Source organism: Tiliqua scincoides, chromosome 4, assembly GCF_035046505.1.
Source record: "Tiliqua scincoides isolate rTilSci1 chromosome 4, rTilSci1.hap2, whole genome shotgun sequence".
In the NCBI taxonomy this organism is placed as follows: Eukaryota; Metazoa; Chordata; class Lepidosauria; order Squamata; family Scincidae; genus Tiliqua; species Tiliqua scincoides.
Genome location: NC_089824.1, coordinates 206,215,684 through 206,238,766, shown reverse-complemented (window position 1 = coordinate 206,238,766; position 23,083 = coordinate 206,215,684). Strand labels below are relative to the sequence as shown.

At 43.2% G+C, this 23,083-nt stretch overlaps 2 protein-coding genes across 2 annotated transcripts; one reads left to right on the top strand and one right to left on the bottom strand.

Moving 5' to 3' along the window:
- Positions 1-2,153: 2,153 nt before the first annotated feature.
- On the bottom strand, positions 2,154-3,545 carry MOCS3 (molybdenum cofactor synthesis 3). Its single transcript, XM_066625790.1, has one exon. It carries the CDS (start codon positions 3,537-3,539, stop codon positions 2,298-2,300), a length of 1,242 nt encoding a protein of 413 aa, XP_066481887.1. The 5' UTR covers positions 3,540-3,545; the 3' UTR covers positions 2,154-2,297.
- Positions 3,546-3,585: 40 nt separating this feature from the next.
- DPM1 (dolichyl-phosphate mannosyltransferase subunit 1, catalytic) lies at positions 3,586-22,527 on the top strand. The gene is made up of 9 exons (XM_066624209.1): positions 3,586-3,710; positions 9,705-9,804; positions 12,382-12,415; positions 13,748-13,824; positions 13,934-13,959; positions 15,119-15,214; positions 16,381-16,449; positions 17,941-18,055; positions 22,188-22,527. The coding sequence occupies exons 1-9, from the start codon at positions 3,607-3,609 to the stop codon at positions 22,290-22,292; spliced, it is 726 nt and encodes a 241-aa protein (XP_066480306.1). The 5' UTR covers positions 3,586-3,606; the 3' UTR covers positions 22,293-22,527.
- The last annotated feature ends 556 nt before the right edge of the window (positions 22,528-23,083 follow it).

Below are 23,083 nucleotides of genomic sequence, written 5' to 3'. Positions count from 1 at the left end.
TGTGGATGGGACTCGTTAGTTGGAACACAAATATTAAGACAATTAAAGTGGTATTTTATACAAATTGTTTTATAGATGAAAATTCAATTCCAGAGGAAGTAGCAAAAATGTACCCTGGGTCATCAAATAACTGTTAGATATGCAAAGAGATTAAGGGAATTATTATATGTGGAAAGCAAAGAAATAGTGGAAAGTGACATATTGTTACAAGAGATATTGAATTGTGTAGTTCCATTCCCCTGGGGGCTGGGGATAAGAATAGGCCCTCAGTTTGGCTGTACTTGACATAAGAGGCGACTAAACAGCCACCGGGTAGATGGGGCTCGTCAGCCTGGGAAGGCAGCTCATCTGAGAGAAGGAAAACTCTGATCCCAAACCTCCACTGCCTTGTGGCTACATTCAGTTATGGAAAAGGCTTCAGTAGTCAACCTCGAGGCAAAATCCAGAGCCGGAGTCCCTGAGGCAGTTCATGGCTGAACACAGTCATGTTCTGGCAACTCCTGTGACGCCGCTGGAAACAACTGTATTGGCCTCTTCCTTTCTATTGGACCATTTCAGCGACGTGGAGAGGGGGGATTTGCTGCATGGGAAACAGTCTATCCTCCATATCTACTTTACCCAGGCTTCGCGCACTGGAGAGGACACTGTTCCAGAACCACTATTCAGAGCGCGATACCATAGTCTTCCGAGACTGAAGGATGCCAACAAGGATAAGGTACGTATAAATCATTTTGATTTTGTGATTGCTTTATCTGAAAGTTAATAAAACTACTTCAAAGAAACAGACACACACAAAACACAGCTCTGAGTTTCTTGACCATGTACGTCTGAGTTCTCCTTGTTTGTAACAGAGTGTGTATACCACTGCAAGGGTCTGAACAAAGTAGAGGAACAAAGATGCATGAGATTCTATGTTACATTCTCTGACTGTTGTAGGCAACAGATCCCCATCTCCTTTTTGTGCTTTCCTTAGTGGAGAATTGAGAAAGCCATACTTCTACAAAACTGGTTCCAAGAGAAGAGTGAAAATTCTGCATAAGTTTTATTTGCTTCCTCTCAAATTAGATTGCAGAACATGACTAAGTTTCCCACATGCAGTCCTAATCCTGTCCAACTTTCCAGAGCCAGTGCAGCTGTGCCAATGGAGTGGCCTCCTCAAGGTATGGGAACATTTCTTCCCTTACCTCAGGGCTGCATTGCTGCTGCACCAGTGCTGGAAAGTAAGATAGGATTCAGCACGGTGTCAGCTACACACAACCAGCAGGTCATAAAGGCACGATTAAGAGTTTGGTGCTAAAGGGAGTTGTACTAGATAGCAGGCAAGCAATCCCACCAATAGAGGGTGGAAATCAGAAATTAATTCAGTATCTATATATGCAAGACACAGATCTCCCATATGGTCAATGGGACTCAGGACCACAGGGAGGGCAGGTGATAACCCACTTGATATAGTATGATGGAGTGGAATGGAGGGAAGAAAAGGAGAAACTGGTAAAGAGTTGTTAGGATACTTCAGTTTAACCCATTTCTGCCCAGCCTACAGGTGTACACATTTGATCCCCATTGCGTACATGCACTGTTGGGACAAAAATAATTTAACAAGGCCAGGAAAAACGAATGCCAAATACCCCTAAGGGGAGATAACAAAGGGTGCCATTCTCTGTGTGTGTGTGAGACTAAGAGGATGGCCCTGTTCATGGTACATGACAATCAGCTATGATAGGGGTGGGCAAACTTTCAACCTTAGGGATCCTGGACCTTTAACAATTGTGTAGGAGTGTTAATTTCAGCAGGTGCAGCTTGTCATTTCACATGAAAACATTACCTGCTGAAATTACCTCTCCAACACAATTGTTGAAGGTCCAGTATCCCTAAAGTTGAACAATTTGCCCACCCCTGAGCTATGAGAATGTTTCCAACTGAACGTATTTGATAACTGTATTTATTTACCAAATAATTTCATGGCTACCAAGAATAATTTATCGCATTTCTGTGGAAACTAACAACCAACATATACTATTAGCCAAAGCTTGAGCCAAGCACTCTACAAGGCAGGGGTAGATGACAATAGATCAGAAAGTGGACATGAATTTAATTCCATTGCAAGAAAATCCTTCTGAACCACCATAAAGTTTCAACAAACAGCAAACACATTTTTGCCTTCATATAACTTTCTTTATAAGTAAAAAAGACATTTCAAACATTCTGAATATGCCACTGTAGGATGATTAGATGAATCTTCCCAATGAGAAGCATCAACACAACTCCAGGTTTTAAAAATACATTATTGCTATTATTTAGTATCGAGGGAATTCTTGATCTATTTTGCTAGCCCAGGCCATGAGTCCTCCTCGGATGTCTTTAACCGAAATTAGGCCTAGTCCATCGTCGGGCAACCCCTGTAGTATTCTCACAGCCTTCTGAGAGTCGTTTCCCTGTTTGCAGATGACGTAAACCGGGAAAGGCTGGCCATCGTCTGATCCCCGCCTCGCTTCGCGTATTCCCCGGCGCAGCGATGTCAAGCACTCTTCGTCGTTCCCTTCTAGTTTACGTAGCGGCACATGGAGGGAGTGCGGCAAGCTGCACATGGCTACTTCCACCAGCGGGCGGACGTCAACCAGGACGTGGGGAACGCGGTCGTCCAGTACACCCTTGTACTCTTCCACGGACACGCGTTCTCCGTCGTCCAGCAGGCGCAGCGCCGGGCACTTGTCGGTGGCCGAGGACCCGCAGAAGGCTTCGTAGTCCTGCAAGGTGGTGAGGGTGGGCCGGTCGCCGCAGGCCACGCAGTCTGGGTTGCGGGGCCGGAGCCGGATGCGGCGGAAGTGTCCCTCCAGGGCGTCGAAGAGCAGCATGGCGCGGTCCAAGGGGGTGCCCAGGCCGGCGGCAATCTTGAGCACCTCCAGAGCCTGCAGGGTGCCCATGACGCCCGGCACGACACCCAGTACGCCGCCGTCGGCGCAGCTGGAGACGGTCTCCGGCGGCGGGGGAGTGGGGAAGAGGCAGCGGTAGCAGGGGCCACCCCGGTGGTTGTAGACGGCCAGCTGGCCCTCGAGCCGCAGGGCGCTGGCGGAGACCAGGGGCCGGCCGGCCAGCACGCAGGCGTCGCTGAGCAGGTAGCGCGTGGGCGCGTTGTCCGAGCAGTCGGCCACCAGGTCGTAGGCGCGCACCAGGCCCAGCGCGTTGGCGGGCCCCAGGGCCAGCGCGTGGGCCTCGCAGCGCACGCCCGAGTTCAGCTCGCGCAGCGCGGCGGCCGCCGACTCGGCCTTGGGGCGCCCCAGGCGCGCCTCGCCGTGCAGCACCTGGCGCTGCAGGTTGGACAGCTCCACGGCGTCGTGGTCCACCAGGCCCAGGCGCCCCACGCCCGCCGCCGCCAGGTACTGCGCCAGCGGGCAGCCCAGCCCGCCGCAGCCCACCACCAGCACCGCGCAGCGCGCCAGCCGCAGCTGCCCGCCCACGCCCAGCTCCGGCAGCACCAGCTGGCGCGCGTAGCGCTCCACCTCGCGCGGGCCCAGCGCCGCCGCCTCGCCCGCCGCCATCGCCGCGGAAGCCCGGCCCGGGCCGCGCCCCTTCCGCCCGCGTCGACGCCCGGCCCTCCAGCCCGCCATGGCCGCCGCCGCCGCCAAGTACTCGGTGCTGCTGCCCACCTACAACGAGCGCGAGAACCTGCCCCTCATCGTCTGGCTGCTCGCGCGCTGCTTCCAGCACAGGTACCTCAGGGCGGCCCCGCACCCTGCTCACGAGTAGTCCCCTCAGAGGGGCTTGCTTCCGAGGAAGGCTGGCTCCCGGGCAAGGGAGCACCCACTGCTGAGTGAGACTGACTCCCAGGTAAGGAGCACTTACTGCTGAGTGAGGCTGACTCCCAGGCAAGGCAGTACTGACCATTGAGTAAGGCTTACTCCTGGGTAAGGAGTAGGGAGTACTGTCTAGTCAAGGGAGTACTGAGGACTGAATACTGCTGACTCCCATGTAAGTGTGGGAGTGAGGCTTACTTCCAGGTAAGAATACTGACTGAAGAGTAAGGCTGACTGCCAGGTAAGGGAGTACTTACTACTGCATAAGGTTTGCTCCCATGTAAAGACTAACTCCCACCTGAGGGAGTACTTACTGCTGAACAAGGCTTACTGTATTAAGGCTTACTTCTGAGTAAGGCTGACTTTCAGGTAAGTGGGAGTTAGGCTGACTCCCAGGTAAGGGAGCACTTGCTGCTGAGTAAGGCTTACTCCCAGGTAAGGGAATATTGACTACTGAGTAAGGTTTATTGTTAGATAAGGCTTACTCCCAGGCAAGGGAGTGCTTACTACTGAATAAGGCTTTCTCCCATGTAAGACTTACTCCCAGGTAAGGAAGTATTGAGTACTGAGGCTTACTCCTGTCTAAGGCTTACTCCCAGATAAGGGAGTACTTACTATGGAATAAGGCTTACTCCCAGGTAAGGTTTAGTGTGGATAAGATTGGCACGTCAGTCAGAGCCCAATCCTGTGCAGGTCTACTTAGAAGTAAACATTGTGATGTCATCACTGACAGGGGGGTGGTGCGCCGTGCCAGGGCTTCTAGTTACACCTCTGGCTGGATCCATTGCTGAGGTTCTCTGATTTTAACAATTCTTCCAGTAACTAGTTGATTATGGCCTCTTAGATCCTGTTTCAGTTTTCAGCTTAAATGTAGCACCGTTTTTTAAAAAAGTGACTTTGTCCTTTTCTTTGATCGTCATTTTAAACCAGGTAGTGCTTGTGTAAACCTTCCCATCTGCCTTGTAAGTAGATTAGGAACAGCTATAATATACAGTGTGTATGAAAGTTTCACTGTGTGGAATTTGTTGACTTTTGTTAAGTGGCCTTTGGATTCTTGGGGACAATTTACATAACCCTCTGAGCCCATGGCAGTTGCATTCCTTTTTTGTTGGTGGTTTTATCCTGATTTTTCAGCCTGTTCCCACAGCCTAAACTGTGATTACACCCTAAGAAACTGTAGGTGTGATGGTTGCTCATGCTGAAGCAATCAGAGATACAGTTTTTGCATCTGATTGCCAGCTTTTTTGAGTGGTTGTGATCGAGTGCCAAAATCTGATCTGAAAGATTAGTTTATGGGCTAATAATTCTGAATTGTTACAAGGCTGGCTTAAGGGCTGGCTTACTAGATCCTTTGGGGGCTTTACCTTCCACTCAGAGATGACCACTGTATTTTAAAAAACAACAACAACAAAAAAAAACCTTGAATTTGCTATCCGATTGACACTAGGACATGAGTCTTAGTGATTGCAAAAAATGTATACAGTATACTAGGGGTTCTCAAACTGTCAGGGAGTTTGAGCCCCTCTGTAAGTTTTTGCAGGGCAGGGGGGAGGCAGTGACGTGATTGCTAGGATCGTGCCGCTTTGGAGGGGTGCAGGGGCTTGCCTCCGGAGACTGTAGCAGGCTCCCGCAGGGCTCCCCAACATGGGGAGAATGTAAAAATAATTATCGCAACCCACTTCTGGTTTTGCGATCGTGAAGCAGAAGTGGGTTGCGATTATATTTTGAGTGTCTCTGCATCTTGGGGAGCCCTGCGGAGGCTGATGCAGGACTTCCCATATCCCTGGGAGCCTGCTGTAGGCTCTGGTAAGTGGAAGCAAGCCGCTGCACTCCTCCATAGTGACTTGATTCTGACAATTGCATTGCTGCCTCCCCCCCTTCCTGCTCCTTAAGAGGACAGAGGCCAAGGCTCTTTGGCTGGGGCATCATGATGCCCCAGTTTGAGAACCACTGTAGTCTACTGTATTACAAATTATCTAGAAAAAAAATGTTGATTAGTAACTTCTGTTGACGCTTCTTTTTGCAAGTGTGTACTGAATCATCATTGTCTTGTGAATCTAAGCAGCTCCTAAAGCAATAGTCTGGTTAAATGAATGAATAGCTACTGCTGGCCAGCAGTAGGAAAACCCTTATTAGTGTGAGTTTTGAAAAAAGCCCTTAAAATAACATAAGATTCAAATCTGTTTGCATCCACTCATCTTTACTGCAATAATTTGTAGGAATACTGTGAAATAGTAAGATTTACCATGATCCCCAGCATTTATTTTAATCACTGTGTCTTCATAAGCATCTTCAGACTGCAAGCAGAAAGAAAGTTCGGGAGACTGTGGAGCATTTTCTCTCTGTGGCCACAGCATGTTGTGATAGTATCTGGCCTAGATGACTTCACAAGGGGAATTGACAGAATTGTGGAGGAAAAGTCCATCATATGTTACAATTCATGTATGTAACCTCTGGGTTTTAGAGGTAGCCTATCTCTTAATGTCAGATGCAAGGGAATAGCAACGGAATACAGGTATCTTCTTGACTTGTGTACTCCTGTAGGCGGGCCGTTGTGAAATACAGTAAGCTGAATTTGATAGGTCCTTGGCCTAATCCAGCAAGGCAAGGCCATTCTTATTAGAGGCTCTTATGTTTTTCAGTTTCAGAAATGGGATCTGTAGAGTTCTGTGGGAAGAGGGCAATGTGAAACTAGTGTGCTACTCCTCCCACAATTTACTTTGTTCCTTAGAGAAACACAGTTGGTGATCTTCCTAAAGAATTACCCACACTGTCATCTGTGGTTAAACTGATCCTAAACTGGTTCCACTTAGGACCAGTCAAGTTCAAAAACTGGCAAATTCACATACATTCCCCTGGATATGTAGTACCACAGTATGATATAGTGAAACACTGTAGCACTTTGCCCTCTGATTTTAGAACAGGTTGCTCCCCTGATGTAGCTCTGATGTTTGCATAGACTTATGGTAATAAAATTTGATCTGGTAAAGGATGAAAACCCATTTTGTATAGTTCACTTTGGGGGACCCAACATAGCTACAAATGTGAATTACAATTAATCACAATCATGGCAAAGACCAAGCAAGTAGTAAAAGTTGGATGTAACATTTTGAATATAGGTAGGTTATATATATAGGTTAGGTAGGTGCCAGAAGATTGGAGGATAGCAAATGTCACGCCTATTTTTAAAAAGGGAAAGAGGGGGGACCCGGGAAACTATAGGCCGGTCAGCCTAACATCCATACCAGGTAAGATGGTGGAATGCCTCATCAAAGATAGGATCTCAAAACACATAGACGAACAGGCCTTGCTGAGGGAGAGTCAGCATGGCTTCTGTAAGCGTAAGTCTTGCCTCATGAACCTTATAGAATTCTTTGAAAAGGTCAATAGGCATGTGGATTTGGGAGAACCCGTGGACATTATATATCTGGACTTTCAGAAGGCGTTTGACACGGTCCCTCAGCAAAGGCTACTAAAAAAACTCGATAGTCAGGGAATTAGAGGACAGGTCCTCTCATGGATTGAGAACTGGTTGGAGGCCAGGAAGCAGAGAGTGGGTGTCAATGGGCAATTTTCACAATGGAGAGAGGTGAAAAGTGGTGTGCCCCAAGGATCTGTCCTGGGACTGGTGCTTTTCAGCCTCTTCATAAATGACCTGGAGACAGGGTTGAGCAGTGAAGTGGCTAAGTTTGCAGATGACACCAAACTTTTCCGAGGGGTGAAGACCAGAAGTGATTGTGAGGAGCTCCAGAAGGATCTCTCCAGACTGGCAGAATGGGCAGCAAAATGGCAGATGCGCTTCAGTGTCAGTAAGTGTAAAGTCATGCACATTGGGGCAAAAAATCAAAACTTTAGATATAGGCTGATGGGTTCTGAGCTGTCTGTGACAGATCAGGAGAGAGATCTTGGGGTGGTGGCGGACAGGTCGATGAAAGTGTCGACCCAATATGCGGCGGCAGTGAAGAAGGCCAGTTCTTTGCTTGGGATCATTAGGAAGGGTATTGAGGACAAAACGGCTAGTATTATAATGCTGTTGTACAAATCTATGGTAAGGCCACACCTGGAGTATTGTGTCCAGTTCTGGTCGCCGCATCTCAAAAAAGACATAGTGGAAATGGAAAAGGTGCAAAAGAGAGTGACTAAGATGATTACGGGGCTGGGGCACCTTCCTTATGAGGAAAGGCTATGGCGTTTGGGCCTCTTCAGCCTAGAAAAGAGACACCTGAGGGGGGACATGATTGAGACATACAAAATTATGCAGGGGATGGACAGAGTGGATAGGGAGATGCTCTTTACACTCTCACATAATACCAGAACCAGGGGACATCCACTAAAATTGAGTGTTGGGCGGGTTAGGACAGACAAAAGAAAATATTTCTTTACTCAGCGTGTGGTCAGTCTGTGGAACTCCTTGCCACAGGATGTGGTGCTGGTGCCTAGCCTAGATGCCTTTAAAAGGGGATTGGACAAGTTTCTGGAGGAAAAATCCATTATGGGGTACAAGCCATGATGTGTATGTGCAACCTCCTGATTTTAGAAATGGATTATGTCAGAATGCCAGGTGCAAGGGAGGGCACCAGGATGAGGTCTCTTGTTATCTGGGGTGCTCCCTGGGGCATTTGGTGGGCTGCTGTGAGATACAGGAAGCTGGACTAGATGGGCCTATGGCCTGATCCAGTGGGGCTGTTCTTATGTTCTTATGTTCTTATATATTTTAAAATAAATAAACAAAGAACTTGCTCTTAGAGTCTCTCCCTTTTGTTGTCTCTGATATCTGTTATTGTTTTTTATAAACTCGGTGATCAATGAACAATATGGTTATTGGGCGTCACGGGTGTTCTGTGCAAAAAGGTAATTCTAGCTGCTACATAATGCCCAAGGGCCCAGCTCTATCCAACTTTCCAGCACCAGTGCAACTGTAATGCAGCCCTGAGATAAGAGAACAAATGCTCCCATACCTTGAGGAGGCCTCTGTGACTATTTCCCCACCGAAGGATGCAGTGCACACCCCATTGGCACGGCTGCACCGGCACTGGAAAATTGGATAGGATTGGGCCATGAGATAATTGGTATCATATATACAACCATACTATGAGTTGCATATATGTACCACTGGCAGTAATTTACTTGGGATTCACTACTACAAGATGTGCTGTTTAACCTAAGGGATTTTTTTTAAAAAAGTTCAGACAGGTGCTTGGTCTTTCAACAGCTATTAACTATGATATCTATACCGATACTCCATATTCAGAGACTGTATGTCAAAACATAGTAGATGCTTGGACAAAAACGGGACGGCTATATCATTTATGGCCCAATCATATCCCCTGCTGGCATGAAGGAAGCAGAGCCATTGGTGCAATTCTTGCAGTGCAAAATGTACTGTGTATACAGGGACCCGTGCAAATGCCATACTTGTTGATTCAGACTCAATAGTCTTTATATTTTTTGGTTCTGCAAATAAACTTGGAAGTCAATAGGATTTAAATGAGCATGTAGATAGACTGAGAATTGCAGTCTTTGCCAGTAATCGTTGTGCCACTTAAGTGCTACCATCTTTAGGAAACAGAACCATAAGACTATATACTGCTGTCTATAATGGTCAGTCGTATACTAGTGCTTGTAATAGGTCTACTAAAATAGAAGGCTAGTAATATATAGTATTCTCAGATCTTTGGATTAGAAGCAAGTATGATTGACCATCATCTCGCCTCCAACAATTTGGACTCTGCTATGAAGCAATTCAGCTCCATTTTTGAAATGTGAGTGAAATGTGATAGTGCTAATGACAGCATTTACCTTCGATAAGGAGCCAGTAGGCATTTCCCCCTCCCACCTCTTTTCATGCCTCTTAAAATGATATAGCTTTTGTAACTGGCTTGACAAAGCAATTCTCTCTTTTTTTTTCAGTGGAAATGACTTTGAAATTATAGTCATAGACGATGGAAGCCCAGATGGAACACAGGAAGTTGCTGAACAGTTGATAAAGATTTATGGGTCGGATAAAATTGTGAGTTTTTTTAAATCTTAGCTGTTATACTTTTATAACGAAAAACATTTTCAATTTTTATACTTGAGGAATAAAGTAGGAACTTTTTCATTACTGAGTATCTTCACTGCATAAGAATTCCAGTCAGTTGCTCACTCCAGTTTCATCAGGAAGGAGTCAAAACCTATCTAATGGTTCCACCCTGCTCTCATGCTGCACCAGCACTAGGTGTCACAAACATGCCATAAAGCATGTTTATGGCACCATGTGAGTAGGCTGCACCAGTGGAAAGGCCTGCACCATCCCACCAGTGCTGAATCTAGACCATCTAATTCCAAAATAAATGATTTAAGATTGGGATGCAGATCTGGTAATTGGACTGATCATTCCAATGTACCAATTCATTTAACTGGTTTTCTTTGGCAGTGCTATTTAGATTTGATTCAGGACTGGACTAGGAAGGTGCAAAATATTGTATATTTTAAGTGATATGTCTTTATGTGATTATGCCATAAGAGAGCCTGGATAATATTAGATATGGTTTGTGCAGATTCTAATCATATCAGTAAAACCACTCTTTTCCTGGAGTGCTTAATATTGGCCTGAACCATGTGGCAGCTGCTGTATGTTAGGGCTCTCCAAACTACTGCCCTAGGGACACTTCCAGCCTGCCACAAGATTTTATCTGGCCTGCAGCAGCTTAAAACATTTTTTCCCCCCAACCAAACAGTCAGACAGTTAACATGTGCAGTTCTGTCCACCACACTCCTTTCCCTGTGGCCAGGGCTAGTCTTAGGAACTGCAGGGCCCAATGCAAAACATGTTTGTGGAGGCAAGTGGCAGTGGCAAGGCATCCGTCAGTGATGTCACTGCCAACTGCTGGGAGGGGTGATTTCAAGCCAGTCGGCTCCAGCGGTGGGTGAGCAGGCAGGTGGGAGGTACAGCAGCTATGTTCTGCTCGCTGCACTCTCCTCACAGTGTCTCAGCATGAAAAATTCCATGCCAGAGCATCAGCTACAGAGTGAGCTGTGGGCTCTCGCCACCCTAGTGTGAGCCCCTCCAGGTGTGAGTTCCAGTTTGGCCCAATTGGACAAATTGCCCTAAGGCTGGCCCTACACATGGCCAGAGAGGTGACAGCCTGGATAATTCTCATTTTTAGTCACCTGAGCCATGTGTTTTAAGCTCTTTGAATCATAATTATTCAATGTTAACCTCACCTCTACCAATTAAACAAATCAGGTTTCCGCATGTTGACTCTTCAACTACACCCTAAAATGACTGCAGTGAGGAAATAGCATCATTTTTGCACATCTATAAGCAAATTGTAACAAATAGGGTTTCCACAATGGATCGGGCAGAAACTGTCCTCTGCCCTATATAAAACTTGGCCATCGTACTGAAAAGTTTGGATATCCCTGGTCTACATTTTTTTTTTGGAGGCCCTGCCAACATAACACATGCTCATCAGGTGTAAACTTTAGTTAAATGCCTATCATGGTCAAATGTTTATGGAGATCTGGGTGCTGAAAATGAAAAAAAATCTTATGTATTTTTAAGGAATGTATTGTCCATGTAGTCGTAACAATATTGGTAACATAAATAGATTAGTGTACTTCATTAATGAGTATTGGCACCAGCACTGTAAGTTTATGAATTTCTTTTGGAAAAAAACATCCTTTCTAGGAAGAAGAGTAGGTTGTTCAAATGGCAAATAGTTCAGATGGGTTCTTTGGCAGTGGAATATTTTAGATTTCTAGAAATGAAAACATTAGTATGTCACTTTGCTCCCACAGATGGTAGCAGAAACTGCATCTTTTGAAATTCTTTTACACAACTGCCATAGGCTCAGATGCCAGTTCTGTGCCTAAGACATAAGTTCATACAGAAACTGTCACTCTCAGCCATAAGCAACAGTTTTTAAAAAAAATTAGAAACATAGGAAGCTCTCTAGACCAGGGGTGTCAAACTCATGCCATACAGAGAGCCAAAAAGCATTCGTGATGCCTACTGAGGGCTGGAGGTGATGTCATTATACAGGAAGTGATGTCATCAAACAGGTCAAAACCAGAAATAAACACTCTGTTCTCATGTAAGAACTCATTAGCTGCTAATGACAGGAGAGAAAATACACAAATCTTGATCCTATTTCAAGATATGGGAGAGCCCAATTATCATGTGGGCCACCCCTTCAGCAGTGTCACCTCAGCATTGCTCAATAGCTGAGAGCCTGAGGTCCAGATAAAAAGCTTCTGCAGGCCGCATCTGGCCCCTGGGCCTTATGTTTGACACCCCTGCTCTAGACCATTGGTCCATCTAGCTCGATCTTGTCTATACAGACCAATAGTGGGTCTCCAGAGTTTCAGACAAGTATCTTTCCCAGCCCTGCCTGGTGATTATTGAACCTGGGACCTTCAGCATGCTGTACCACTGAGCTACAGCCTCATCTCCAAATGACTGTATAATCAAAATTTTAAAGGAAAATTTTTCTGTGCACATTGAAGTGTAGCAATCCGATTTGAGAGATGAGCAAAGTATAGTAATGTTGATATTTTACTAAACGTAGTAATATAGTTAATCTGTTATCTATTTTGTTCATAGCTTCTAAGACCCAGAGCAAAAAAACTGGGATTGGGTAAGTGTTCATGCTATTAAAGATTTAATGCAAGGCAACTGGTTTTTGTGAAAAAACCCTTGAGATGCACACTATGTTTTTGAATTAATTATATATAGAGGTATTTGATAATGGTGGTGTTAGAAGTAATTTCATTGTGTTCAGTAAGACTTGGGCTATAATCTTATCTTACTCACCAGAAACAAACACTTCTAATTATATGAAATGGGATTTTTTTTTTAAAGTTTTAGATCTAAGGTTTTCCAGTAAGGGAAGAGGAGGCTAGGTATCCAAAGATATCTAAAGTGCTATAAAGACTTTCAGCTCATGCAATGTTCTTCAACCTTTTTTGTGCCATGACCCCAATAAATAAATAAATAAAAGTATGAGACTGGGGACCCACCATTGGTCCCACCCCCTCCTGGGACCCTATCCACCCAACTTCCTGCCCCTGTTATGCCCTCCCAGCACTGTTCACTGTAACCAAATATTCTTATTGGAGAGAACAGAAAAAGTTACCATGAAGCCTGGCAGTAGTGAAAGCTATGTTAGCACAATTGCTAAGAACCTGAGCAGAACTTATACACAATCTCCTGATACCTGGAGGGGTACACCAAATGCCTCCCCCTTTATCTGGTACTACTCTAGTCCAGTGGTCCTCAACCTTTTTTTTCCCCTGTAAGTTGCTGTAACCTCACAATTTAGACTTCGTGACCCCATTGAAGTCCCAACCCCAAGGTTGAAGAACACTGAATAAGTGAAATAAGAAAAAACAGCTACATGAAATGCATAAAGAAAGGATGGAGGGCTGTTTACTTGTGTTAGGGCGCAATCCTAACCCCTTATGTCAGTGCTTTCCAGCCAATAAGACATGTGCTGCATCCTGCAGTTGGTTGTCACTCATGGAGGCCTCCTCAAAGTAAGGGAATGTTTGTTTCCTTACCTCAGAGCTGCATTGCCCTTATGTCAGTGCTGGAAAGTGCTGGAAAGCACTGACATAAGGGGTTAGGATTGCGCCTTTAGTCTCTGTGGTGTAGCTGAACCTGTCAATTTCATATTTGTAAAGATTGCTTTTTAAATTTAAGTCTGAAGTAACTCTGAATACACAAGGTTTGAAAGAATTTTGGAATGTATCATCTTCTGTGAGTGGAGAAGAAACACCTTCTAAATCCTCCCCTCACAATTACTAAAGGCAAAGAAGTCTTGAACCATACTGAATCTAGCAATACTTGTCTTGGTTGAATATATACGAAGGTAATTGCATTTACATCACGGAAACATTTAAATCAATGATTCTGTACATGATTCTGTATGTGGATGACAGAAATGACTTTTGTATATGGTTTACCTCAGGGACTGCTTATATTCATGGAATGAAGCACGCTACAGGGAACTTCATTATTATTATGGACGCTGACCTCTCACACCATGTAAGTTTGTCCTGTGTAGCTAGCTACACATGTTTTTCGCTAAGTCTTCTTCATATTAATGCAAGTTGAATAGAGTATTTTTCTCTCATACCTTTCCTTTGTGTTTCAGCCCAAATTCATTCCAGAGTTTATCAGGTGAGTAGTATTTCTAATATTTTAACAGTGCAATCCTAGCTGTCTCAACTCGAAAGTAGTGTGTTTAAGATTGCAAACTAATAGCCCAATCCTATCCTCCCTGGTGCTGCTGGTTACAGCAGTGTCAGCATGGCTACCACTGTATCCAACAGGGCCAGGGAGACCCCTGGAAGTTTCCTCGGGGGAAGGGGACTTTTGTCTCCTTCCCCTGAGGAAAGCTCCAGGTCCCACAATGGGGCTACTCAAGTCTGCAGCAGCTATTTTGCTGGCATAGACTTCAGAAGCCCCCCCACCCCAGGCCGGTCCCTCCCCCCGGTGTGCCAGTGTGGTATAGTTCCTACAGTGTTCAAACAGCACCATCGAGATTTAGGTTCAAGTCTCCATTCTACCATGAAGTTTACTGGAGTGAACTTGAGCCATTTACTATCATCCCCCAGACTAACCTACCTCACAAGATTGTTGCCAGGATATATGGGTTAAATCCATGTATGCTGAGCTACTTTAAAAAAGCATGGGATATCAGTGACCTAGTGCAGATGTAGTTATGTTGAACACTTTCACAGGGTTAAGAGAAGCATTAGCAGCCATGGTTAATGTTAACATCAGAATTCCTTCTTAACCAAGTTTGCAAACCCACTTCATCCTTTGATTTCAAATTCTAGTTAAGGAAGGAACCTGTAGGTATAAATGACAAACCAGGGGAAGCTGAGGAGTGCACTTTTAGGTTTCTGTGTTTCGAATGTGCTGCCCCTATATTTAAATATGAGACAGAATTTTTTTGAATATGAAACTGTGAGTAGGCATTGTGACCTCCTCATTTATAAAGAAATAAATTCATAGCCTGTCTGATAATACCTACATTTTTGTCTTTTGGCATCTTTGTTACATAGAACATGTCAAATACTGTAAGAGCCTTTTCTATAGTATTGTATAACCACTAGAAACAATATGAAGAACAAAGGATAATACAAGACTTTTTTTGGCCAGTTTGCCACCTTGTTTTTTTGTCATAATCAGTGGAACTTATGTGTGCTCAACTATCTCTGGATTGCATATCTAACTATTCATATTGACTTTTAACCTAGTTTATTGAATGTTATTAGATGTTGTTAGTTTTGGTGTTGTTTTTTTTACTCCTTCCCATTGTTTATTTTTGTAGAACACAGAAAGAAGGTAACTTTGACATTGTGTCTGGAACTCGATATAAAGGAAATGGAGGTGTGCATGGGTGGGATTTGAAACGAAAATTGATCAGGTTAGTAGTTTTCTCCATAATCCTATTCCACAATCACCTTTCTTTTCAGCCTTGGGCTAGACAGTAATTTTCTCTGTGAGTGAAGAAACTGCAGTTTCAAACTGTCTTTGGGGCACGAGGAGATCTTAGGGTATGCCAGAATAGGCAGCAGCCCATATGAAGAATTTCAAGTTGCAAACTTTGGACTTGGAAATCCCTTCACTATATAGTTTTTGCATATCCTGAAAAGTATCAAGGTGGAATAAAAAAATATAGTAAGCAAATTATTCGTATATCATACCCTTTTCATTTCTGAGAATCAGAAGCACCTTTTTACTGGGTTGCCATATTCAAACTCTGAACCACCCGCCCCCATGCCAACTTACTGATGCCAAGGCATCTTTGTGGGTTGCTGCTGCGGCTTACCATTTCTACTGGCTGCCCTTTTTACAGGCGATAGCACATCACAGCTTGTGGCACCAGGAAGGCCACTGCACCACCAGAATGCAAGTTCTAGCAATGCAGCAGCCTAATAGGATTGGGCCCTAAGAGTTGCATTGAAGGAAAAATTCTACCGTCCTTGTCTTTTCCATCATTGATAAACTACACTGGATGAAATTATCATTTTTGCCAATAAATTTGCATGTCTTTAACCTTTGCTGGACTGTAGCAACATTCCCTTCTCTGTTTTTTCCTATTTCGGAAATTGTAAATATTTGGGCAGGAACTTTACTATCTTTGCTTTTTGTAAAACACCTAGTTATAGTAGATGTTATATAAATAAAAACAGCAACTAGAACAGAAGAATCTTTTACGTTAATTACTAGAAGCCAACATAGATTTGTCAAAATAAATTTTATAGGAGAAATTTCATCACTCTTTTTGATCAGCTTACTAGCTTAGTGGATGCTAGGTCAGAATGTTCTGGGTGTAATTTGTCTTGATTTTAATAAAGCAGTCAACAAAGTTCCCTACAACATCTTGATTCACAAGGTAGTAAAATATGGCCTGATTTGTACTTGATGGCCTGAAGTAGCAAACTTTTTCTAATATTATTTATTATTCGCCCAGGGATAACAACATCTTTCTGCTACCATAGATCAGTATTGTAATGAAATCTTCAGGTGTAATTTGTGATTTTTAAAGTTCAGTTTTCAAAAGCTTACCAAAACTTTCTTCTTTGGCAGCCGTGGTGCCAATTTTTTAACTCAGGTCCTACTTCGGCCAGGTGCATCCGACTTAACAGGAAGCTTCAGGTATGTTGGCTGTAACCTAGCTTTATGTTTCTCAAATTGTGGGTCAGGACCCACTAGGTAGGTCGCAAGCCAGTTTCAGATGGGTCCCTGTTCATTTCAATGTGTGTGTTGTTTTTAATATATTAGACTTGATGATACCAGGTTATATGACCGTTTGGGGAAATATTACAGATCTGTACTTTTAACAGGCGACTATGTATGTGCTTTTAGCAATAGTCAATAGGGCTTACTCTTGAGTAAGTGTGGATAGGATTGCTGCCTTTGGGATGTCTGGGGAATTTTTTTTAACAGAACAGTTACTACTTGGGAGGGTTAGGATGGTTCTTCTTGATCTTAAATACATTTTTTAACTTATTGTAAACTTTTAATTTACTTAATTTGATTTGATTTTTTATTTTTGTCATATTTTTGTCAAATTTTCCTGCTTAATGATGTCACTTCTGGCCATGACATCACTTTCAGGTTAATGGCATCACTTCTGGTGTGTCCACAGATTGTCATTCTAAAAAGTGGGTCCCAGTGCTAAAAGGTTTGAGAAACCACTGACCTAGCTTTTAACAATCCAAGATGTTATAAAAGCACAGCATGGTAATGGTCTTTGTGAATCTGATATGACAGGCTAAGACCCCACCAAATGTGCAGCACATCTGTGAGTGAAAACCCCTGTAAGATTTGCAATCGCATATTCTTGCCAGTCTGTGGGTTTATCTGTGGACAAAGCTGTTCTAGTTCCTCCTCCATCCTTCACTGTCTTCCTGTGTCTGCATGTATCCCAGAAGCACTTACCTACCAAAAGGGATGGAGTTTTCCCCCTTCAGACTCCCCCTTCTGCAGCAGTTAACTTCCTGGTCATGCAAACTTTCACTGGGAAACAGTCAGGACAATGACTTTCAACCTTTTTCATCTCACTGCACACTGACAAGCCATTAAAATTGTCAAGATATATCAAATTGTTTTTTTACAATTGACAAGGCACACCACACTTCCGACGTGGAGCTTATATCCCCCAATGACCCTGCTAACAAATGACTTTACCCCAAACTCCTGCAGCACACCTGCAGACCATTGGTTGAAAACCGCCAGGATAGGATACAATCACATCTCCTCTGAGGACTCAAAACTCATGAATATTGGACAGTCATAAAAATTTTCCAACCAGATGTTCAAAACCCGTGTGGAAGATTCAAAACTCATGGATTAAGAAGTGGAAAAGATACTTTGCTTATTCTATAGGGGGAAAAAAATCATGGACAAGGCAATCCACATGGGTTTTGCATCCAAAAGTGTACTTTTGTACAATGCTGATTTCCATGAAGGTTACTGCATGTTTGCTTCTGGCCTAAAAATAACACCTGTGAGTGAGATTTGCTATGCTTTACCCCAATTATGTATAGGCTCTTCAGGGGTGGTTTCAAAGTTAGGTGAGTGTATGTTTGTGTGTTACTGAAATCTTACAGAAGCAGTTAATGATTTATATATACTTATTAACAGGTTATACAGAAAAGAGGTTTTACAAAAGCTGATGGAGAAGTGTGTTTCAAAAGGATATGTTTTCCAGATGGAAATGATTGTCCGGGCTAGACAACTGGGTTACTCTGTTGGAGAGGTACAGTAAAAGTCTTAAAAACAAGTGAAATACTGCTCTTTACTTTCTATGCTTTAGAGCTGATGGCTGTTAATTGGTTGCCTCATTAAAGCACTGTGGAAACATAATTTTTATGAAATCATTTCATATTAGCAAGAAATTGCTGATTGCTGCTAATGCCTAAATAACCTGTTAACTGCTAAATCTAGTAGCACATCAAGAACTGAATGAATTTTGTCTTGAAAATAATGAGAAACCTTGCAGTTAGTAACTGCAAAAGTGGATAATGGACACAACTAAAATCATGATGATTTATCACTTCTTGTTGACTTAGCCCTCAGTACTGGACAAGTTGTCTACTCAAAGTCTATTAACAAAAATGGGTATCCTGAACTGGACCAATAGGCTATCATAGCCTGGTTGGTTGATTGGCAACCTTCAGTCTCGAAAGACTATGGTATAAGCCTACAGCACCCGGTATTGCCTAGTGTTAATTCATCAAATACCTTGAGCCAGAGTGGTACAGGATGTGATCTATACTTGCTAGTTTTTAATCACCTCTTAGCAATAGTTTTGACATGAACTGTCTTAGGTTCAGTGCTGTTCTAGAAATAAATGACAGCTCTTTCACAAATCCTGCTTGTGCCAGCGTACACTGATAGGCTTTAATAAGTAAAGCAAGGTGTTGACTGTGTCAACTCTCAGTACTGGAGTAAATATGTAAGTATTTGCATAAGAACATAAGAAGAGTCCTGTTGGATCAGGCCACAGGCCCACTTAGTCTAGCTTTCTGTATCTGACGGTGGCCTACCAGATGCCTCTGGGACAACATGATACTGTATCTTGTTGCTACTCCCTTGCATCTGGCATTCAGACCTCTAAAACACAAAGAATAAATATAGTAATCATGACTTGTAACCTGTGATGGATTTTTCCTCCATAAATCTGCCCAGTCCCCTTGTAAAAAGTCACGTATGCCAGGTGCCATCACAACATCCTGTGGCAGGGAGTTCTACAGATTATATTCTGATTAAAGAATATTTTCTTAACTATTTTTAAAATAGTTGCCAAAATGACTGATTTTGGCAAGTTTAAACAGCAGCAGGAGTGGGTGCTTCTTCTGCAGATACAAATCTTTTCTTAGTGCCTCTAGTTTTCATGAAATGTTAGCCTGCTTTGGTTATGGGCAGCTTAATCTTTGGTTGGTTATGGGCAGCCCCATCCTTGGATCCATGCCAGCTCTTCAGCTGGCACAAATCCAGGAAGCCAAGTGTAAACACTGGGAGGCCAGGAAGGGTGGTTAGGATACAGCGGAGGAGGCCTCTGCCAATTTCCCCCCCCCCCCTCCACAGGCCTGTTCCGCCCTCACACTGCCCAGAAATGCCCTCTCCCCCCCATGCTCCTGTGCTGCCCTTGCTTGCTTGTACTGGCAGCTGGGGGTCTGAATGTGGTGCTGGCAGACTAGTGCAGGCCTTGCCACTGGTGCTGCTTGGTCACAAGTCTGTGTTAAAGCACTTTTCCGATGGCTTGTGCTGGCACAAGATAGGATTGCGCTGTGAATGTCTCATACCAGCATCTCTTATTAACTAGCCCCTTTTAGCATAAGAAGTCTAAGCTTTTTCATCCCAGCACAAGCAATAAAGGGTGCTTGTTAGTGTTGGCCAGGAGCTCCCTGGGGAGTTGTGGATGCCCTAGCTCTGTTTTCTCCCGACTGTGTGCCCTGACTCCCTGTGAGACAACAGAAGATGCATCTGGCAATCTGCTTTGTGCTCTCCACTGGCAGAAAAGATTATTGCTAAGCATAAGCTTTTGTATCTTTAGGCAGAGCAGCATGGGTGTGGGAAGCATCTCTTTTCCATGTTTGCTTGCCAGCTGATTCCTGGTTGAGTATGCCAACTGAGAATGCCTAGCCAAATATTCTGTGGGTTCCACAGTCTGCGTTTAGGCCCTTGGGTATTATTTAACATATATTCTTACATGCTGGAATGTTAAAGTTCTTGTTTTGCTATACTGAAAAGAAGCACTACAGATCAGTGTTTGCTACATTCGATGAATTGGAATCATGCACAGTCATAATGAAAGAGCAAAACTTCATGATTGCTGTAAAAAAAAGAAAAAGCATTTTGAATATATCTTTTTATTTAGCACATCAGCTGAAAAACCCTTTACAATCCTTGCAATACTCCTTTTGTCCTTGCAATACTCCTATGAGGCAGGTTACATTATTGCCATTTTGCAGCTAAGGAACAGATAGTGATTTTCCTGGAGCCACATGAATTTATGGCTAAGCTTGGGAACCCACTCTTTTCCAGTTCTGAGCCTATTATTCTATTCTCTAGACTGTCCATAATGCCATAGTTCATTTAGAAATTGCAGATATAAAGCATCTGACAATTTTTACCATTATGAGGCATTCCACTTTAAGATGGAAGAAAAACTCAGCTATCCAAACCCACAGCTCATAAATAGTGGGTGTTGAAAAGCATGAATGATACTTCCTCCACTTTTTTCTTAGTTGATTCTAAGTATTTATTTAAAAGATTGATGTCCCAAATTTTGACCAAAGGTTCTACAGCATGGCTTTTAATGCCATGTAAAACAAGATCATCACAAGAGAATAAGAACAATTAAGACCAAATATTAGACAGAATAAAACTACAGCACATATTAAGGAGAAAGCAATTAAAGCCATAAAAAGTCTGAATAAACAAAAATGCTTTTAGTTAGCACCTGAAAGACCATAGTGATGAAGCCTGGCAATTGTGCATGGGATGAAGGTGCAACAGTTGGAGTGCTGCCCTGAAGAAAACTATATAACTGGTAGCAACAACCACACTGAAGGTGAGAGCACCTGGACCAGACACCGTGTTGATGTACTTACATGAACACCTTTATATTAACATGAACAGAATCGGGTGTGTACAGATACCTACTGACATGAAGACTATATGGTACCTCCAGATTCAGAGGCAGCGTGTCTCATGTTCAGGGGAGCAGTACAGGGAGTGTATGCCTAAGAGTGTAATTGTACTTTGGTCTTCGGCTGGCCCAAGCCCCCTGCACCAGTCCAGGAATGCTGGAAACATGCCATAAAGCATATTCATGCCTCCTTGAGAGCCTGCTAGGGCAGCATAGTAGTTTGCACTGACCCATAGATGCTGGATCTATGTCAGAAAAGGTGAGTTTGGTGCAGGGACAGGAGTGCAGGACAGAGGCAGAGGTGCGTTTTCGGGAGAGAGGAGGGCAGGACACTGGGTGGATGGGGCCTGGGAGGGGGTTTGAATTGGCTGCGACACTGTAGGCCAAATCTTAACCTCTCCTTCCAGCATTACACCAGGTTGCTCGGATTTGTGCTAGCTATTTCACTGGCAGATCTGAGTAGCTGTATAGGGTTAGCTGGGGCTTTACTCAGGGTAAGATAACAAGATCCCCTTACTCCGAGTTATGTTCCAGTTGGCACCTGCCTTGCGCTAGATGCAATGCAGGCCGCTCAGCCTGCCTGTTCCAGCACAAGTTAGGATTGGGCTTCCTATCTCTTGCTTGTGGACTACCCAGCAGTTGGGCCACTGTGGGAAGCAGAACACTAGAATAGATGACCTTTGACCTGATTCAGCAGGCCTGTTCTTATGTTCTTGCATGCCTTTGGGTAGGCAATCGGAAATCACTTTGTTATGTTTGACTAAATATAATCTTCAGGATGGATTTGAATTACCAGAATCCCTGCTTAGGAACTTGCTGTAAGGCACCCTGAGTCACAGCAGGAAGGGGGAATCCCAAGTGTTGGCTTTTTTTTCCTGACCCATCAATGTGTTCTATTATGTTCTCAAGCTCCAGTCATAAGAGTTTTACAAGAAATAGTAGTTCAAGAACTTTCATAGTTTTCAAAGTATCTGAAGACTTTGCTAAAGTGACATGTAGGCTAATATGACTATAGTATAGCATCTTCCATCTACAACCCTTAGTTGTATACCATAGTTTTATCTTTTTCATCAGGCTCAATGTTCTGTAGATATGATGCTCAATTAATAGTGCAACTTTGAGTTGAATTCAATTTTTGTTTGCTGTTTTTGTTTTTCTTCGCTGTTCTTTCTGGTAATTGATGAAGCTGTTGCTCCTGAAGTTAAAACTGGAATAAATTTGTTTGTTTCAATAGGTTCCTATATCATTTGTGGATCGAGTCTATGGAGAGTCTAAATTAGGAGGAACTGAAATAGTCTCCTTTCTAAAAGGACTGTTGACTTTATTTGCAACTACATAAAGAGAATTTTCCCTACATTCAGTGTATGGTTACATTGGACTAAAGTATATAATTTTATATTGACCAAAAGGATCTTGCTGTTTTGTGGCTAGAAAAGCCACTGTTAATTTTTATGTGAAGAAATATAAGGATAATTAATACAACTGAGTAGGTGTTATTTAATAACAGTGAGTCATCATTACTATGTTGTATTTAAACATTAAATATTAATATTAATAAAGGAAGACTGCTCCAATTATATGGTGTTTTTGCAAATGAGTCCCTTCTCCCCTAGTTGTGATATGTTCTTTGTTTTTCTTCTTGAACACGATTTTCATTGTGTTAAAAGACACAAGTACTAAAATTAACTTGTGTGTTCCATCCTTAACTGTTGCCCTAAACATAAAAAATGTTTTGGGAATGTCTTTCAAAAGCATTAGTGTAACAGCTAGGTTTGTTCGTTTATTTTATGCATTTAAACCCCCTCTTTCCAGTTAAAAACTGCACAAAGCAGCTTACCGTAAATCAAACAAACTATTGTAAAACTTAACACTATCAATAGCTAATATTGTAGCAATATTGCAGCAATAAAACAGTCAATAAAATAACAGTAATGACAAAACATTCCCCCCCAAACACTTGAAACAGTGGTAAAAAACAGCCTTATAATTTTAAGGCAGCAGTGAGGCAGTCCCTGTATCCTCTTTCCTTGAAAGAATTGTTTTTACACTTCCCGGAACTGCTCAACAGAGGTGGCTGGTCATAGATTCTCAGGAAGCATGTTCCAGAGGTGCAGTGCAACAACAGGAAAG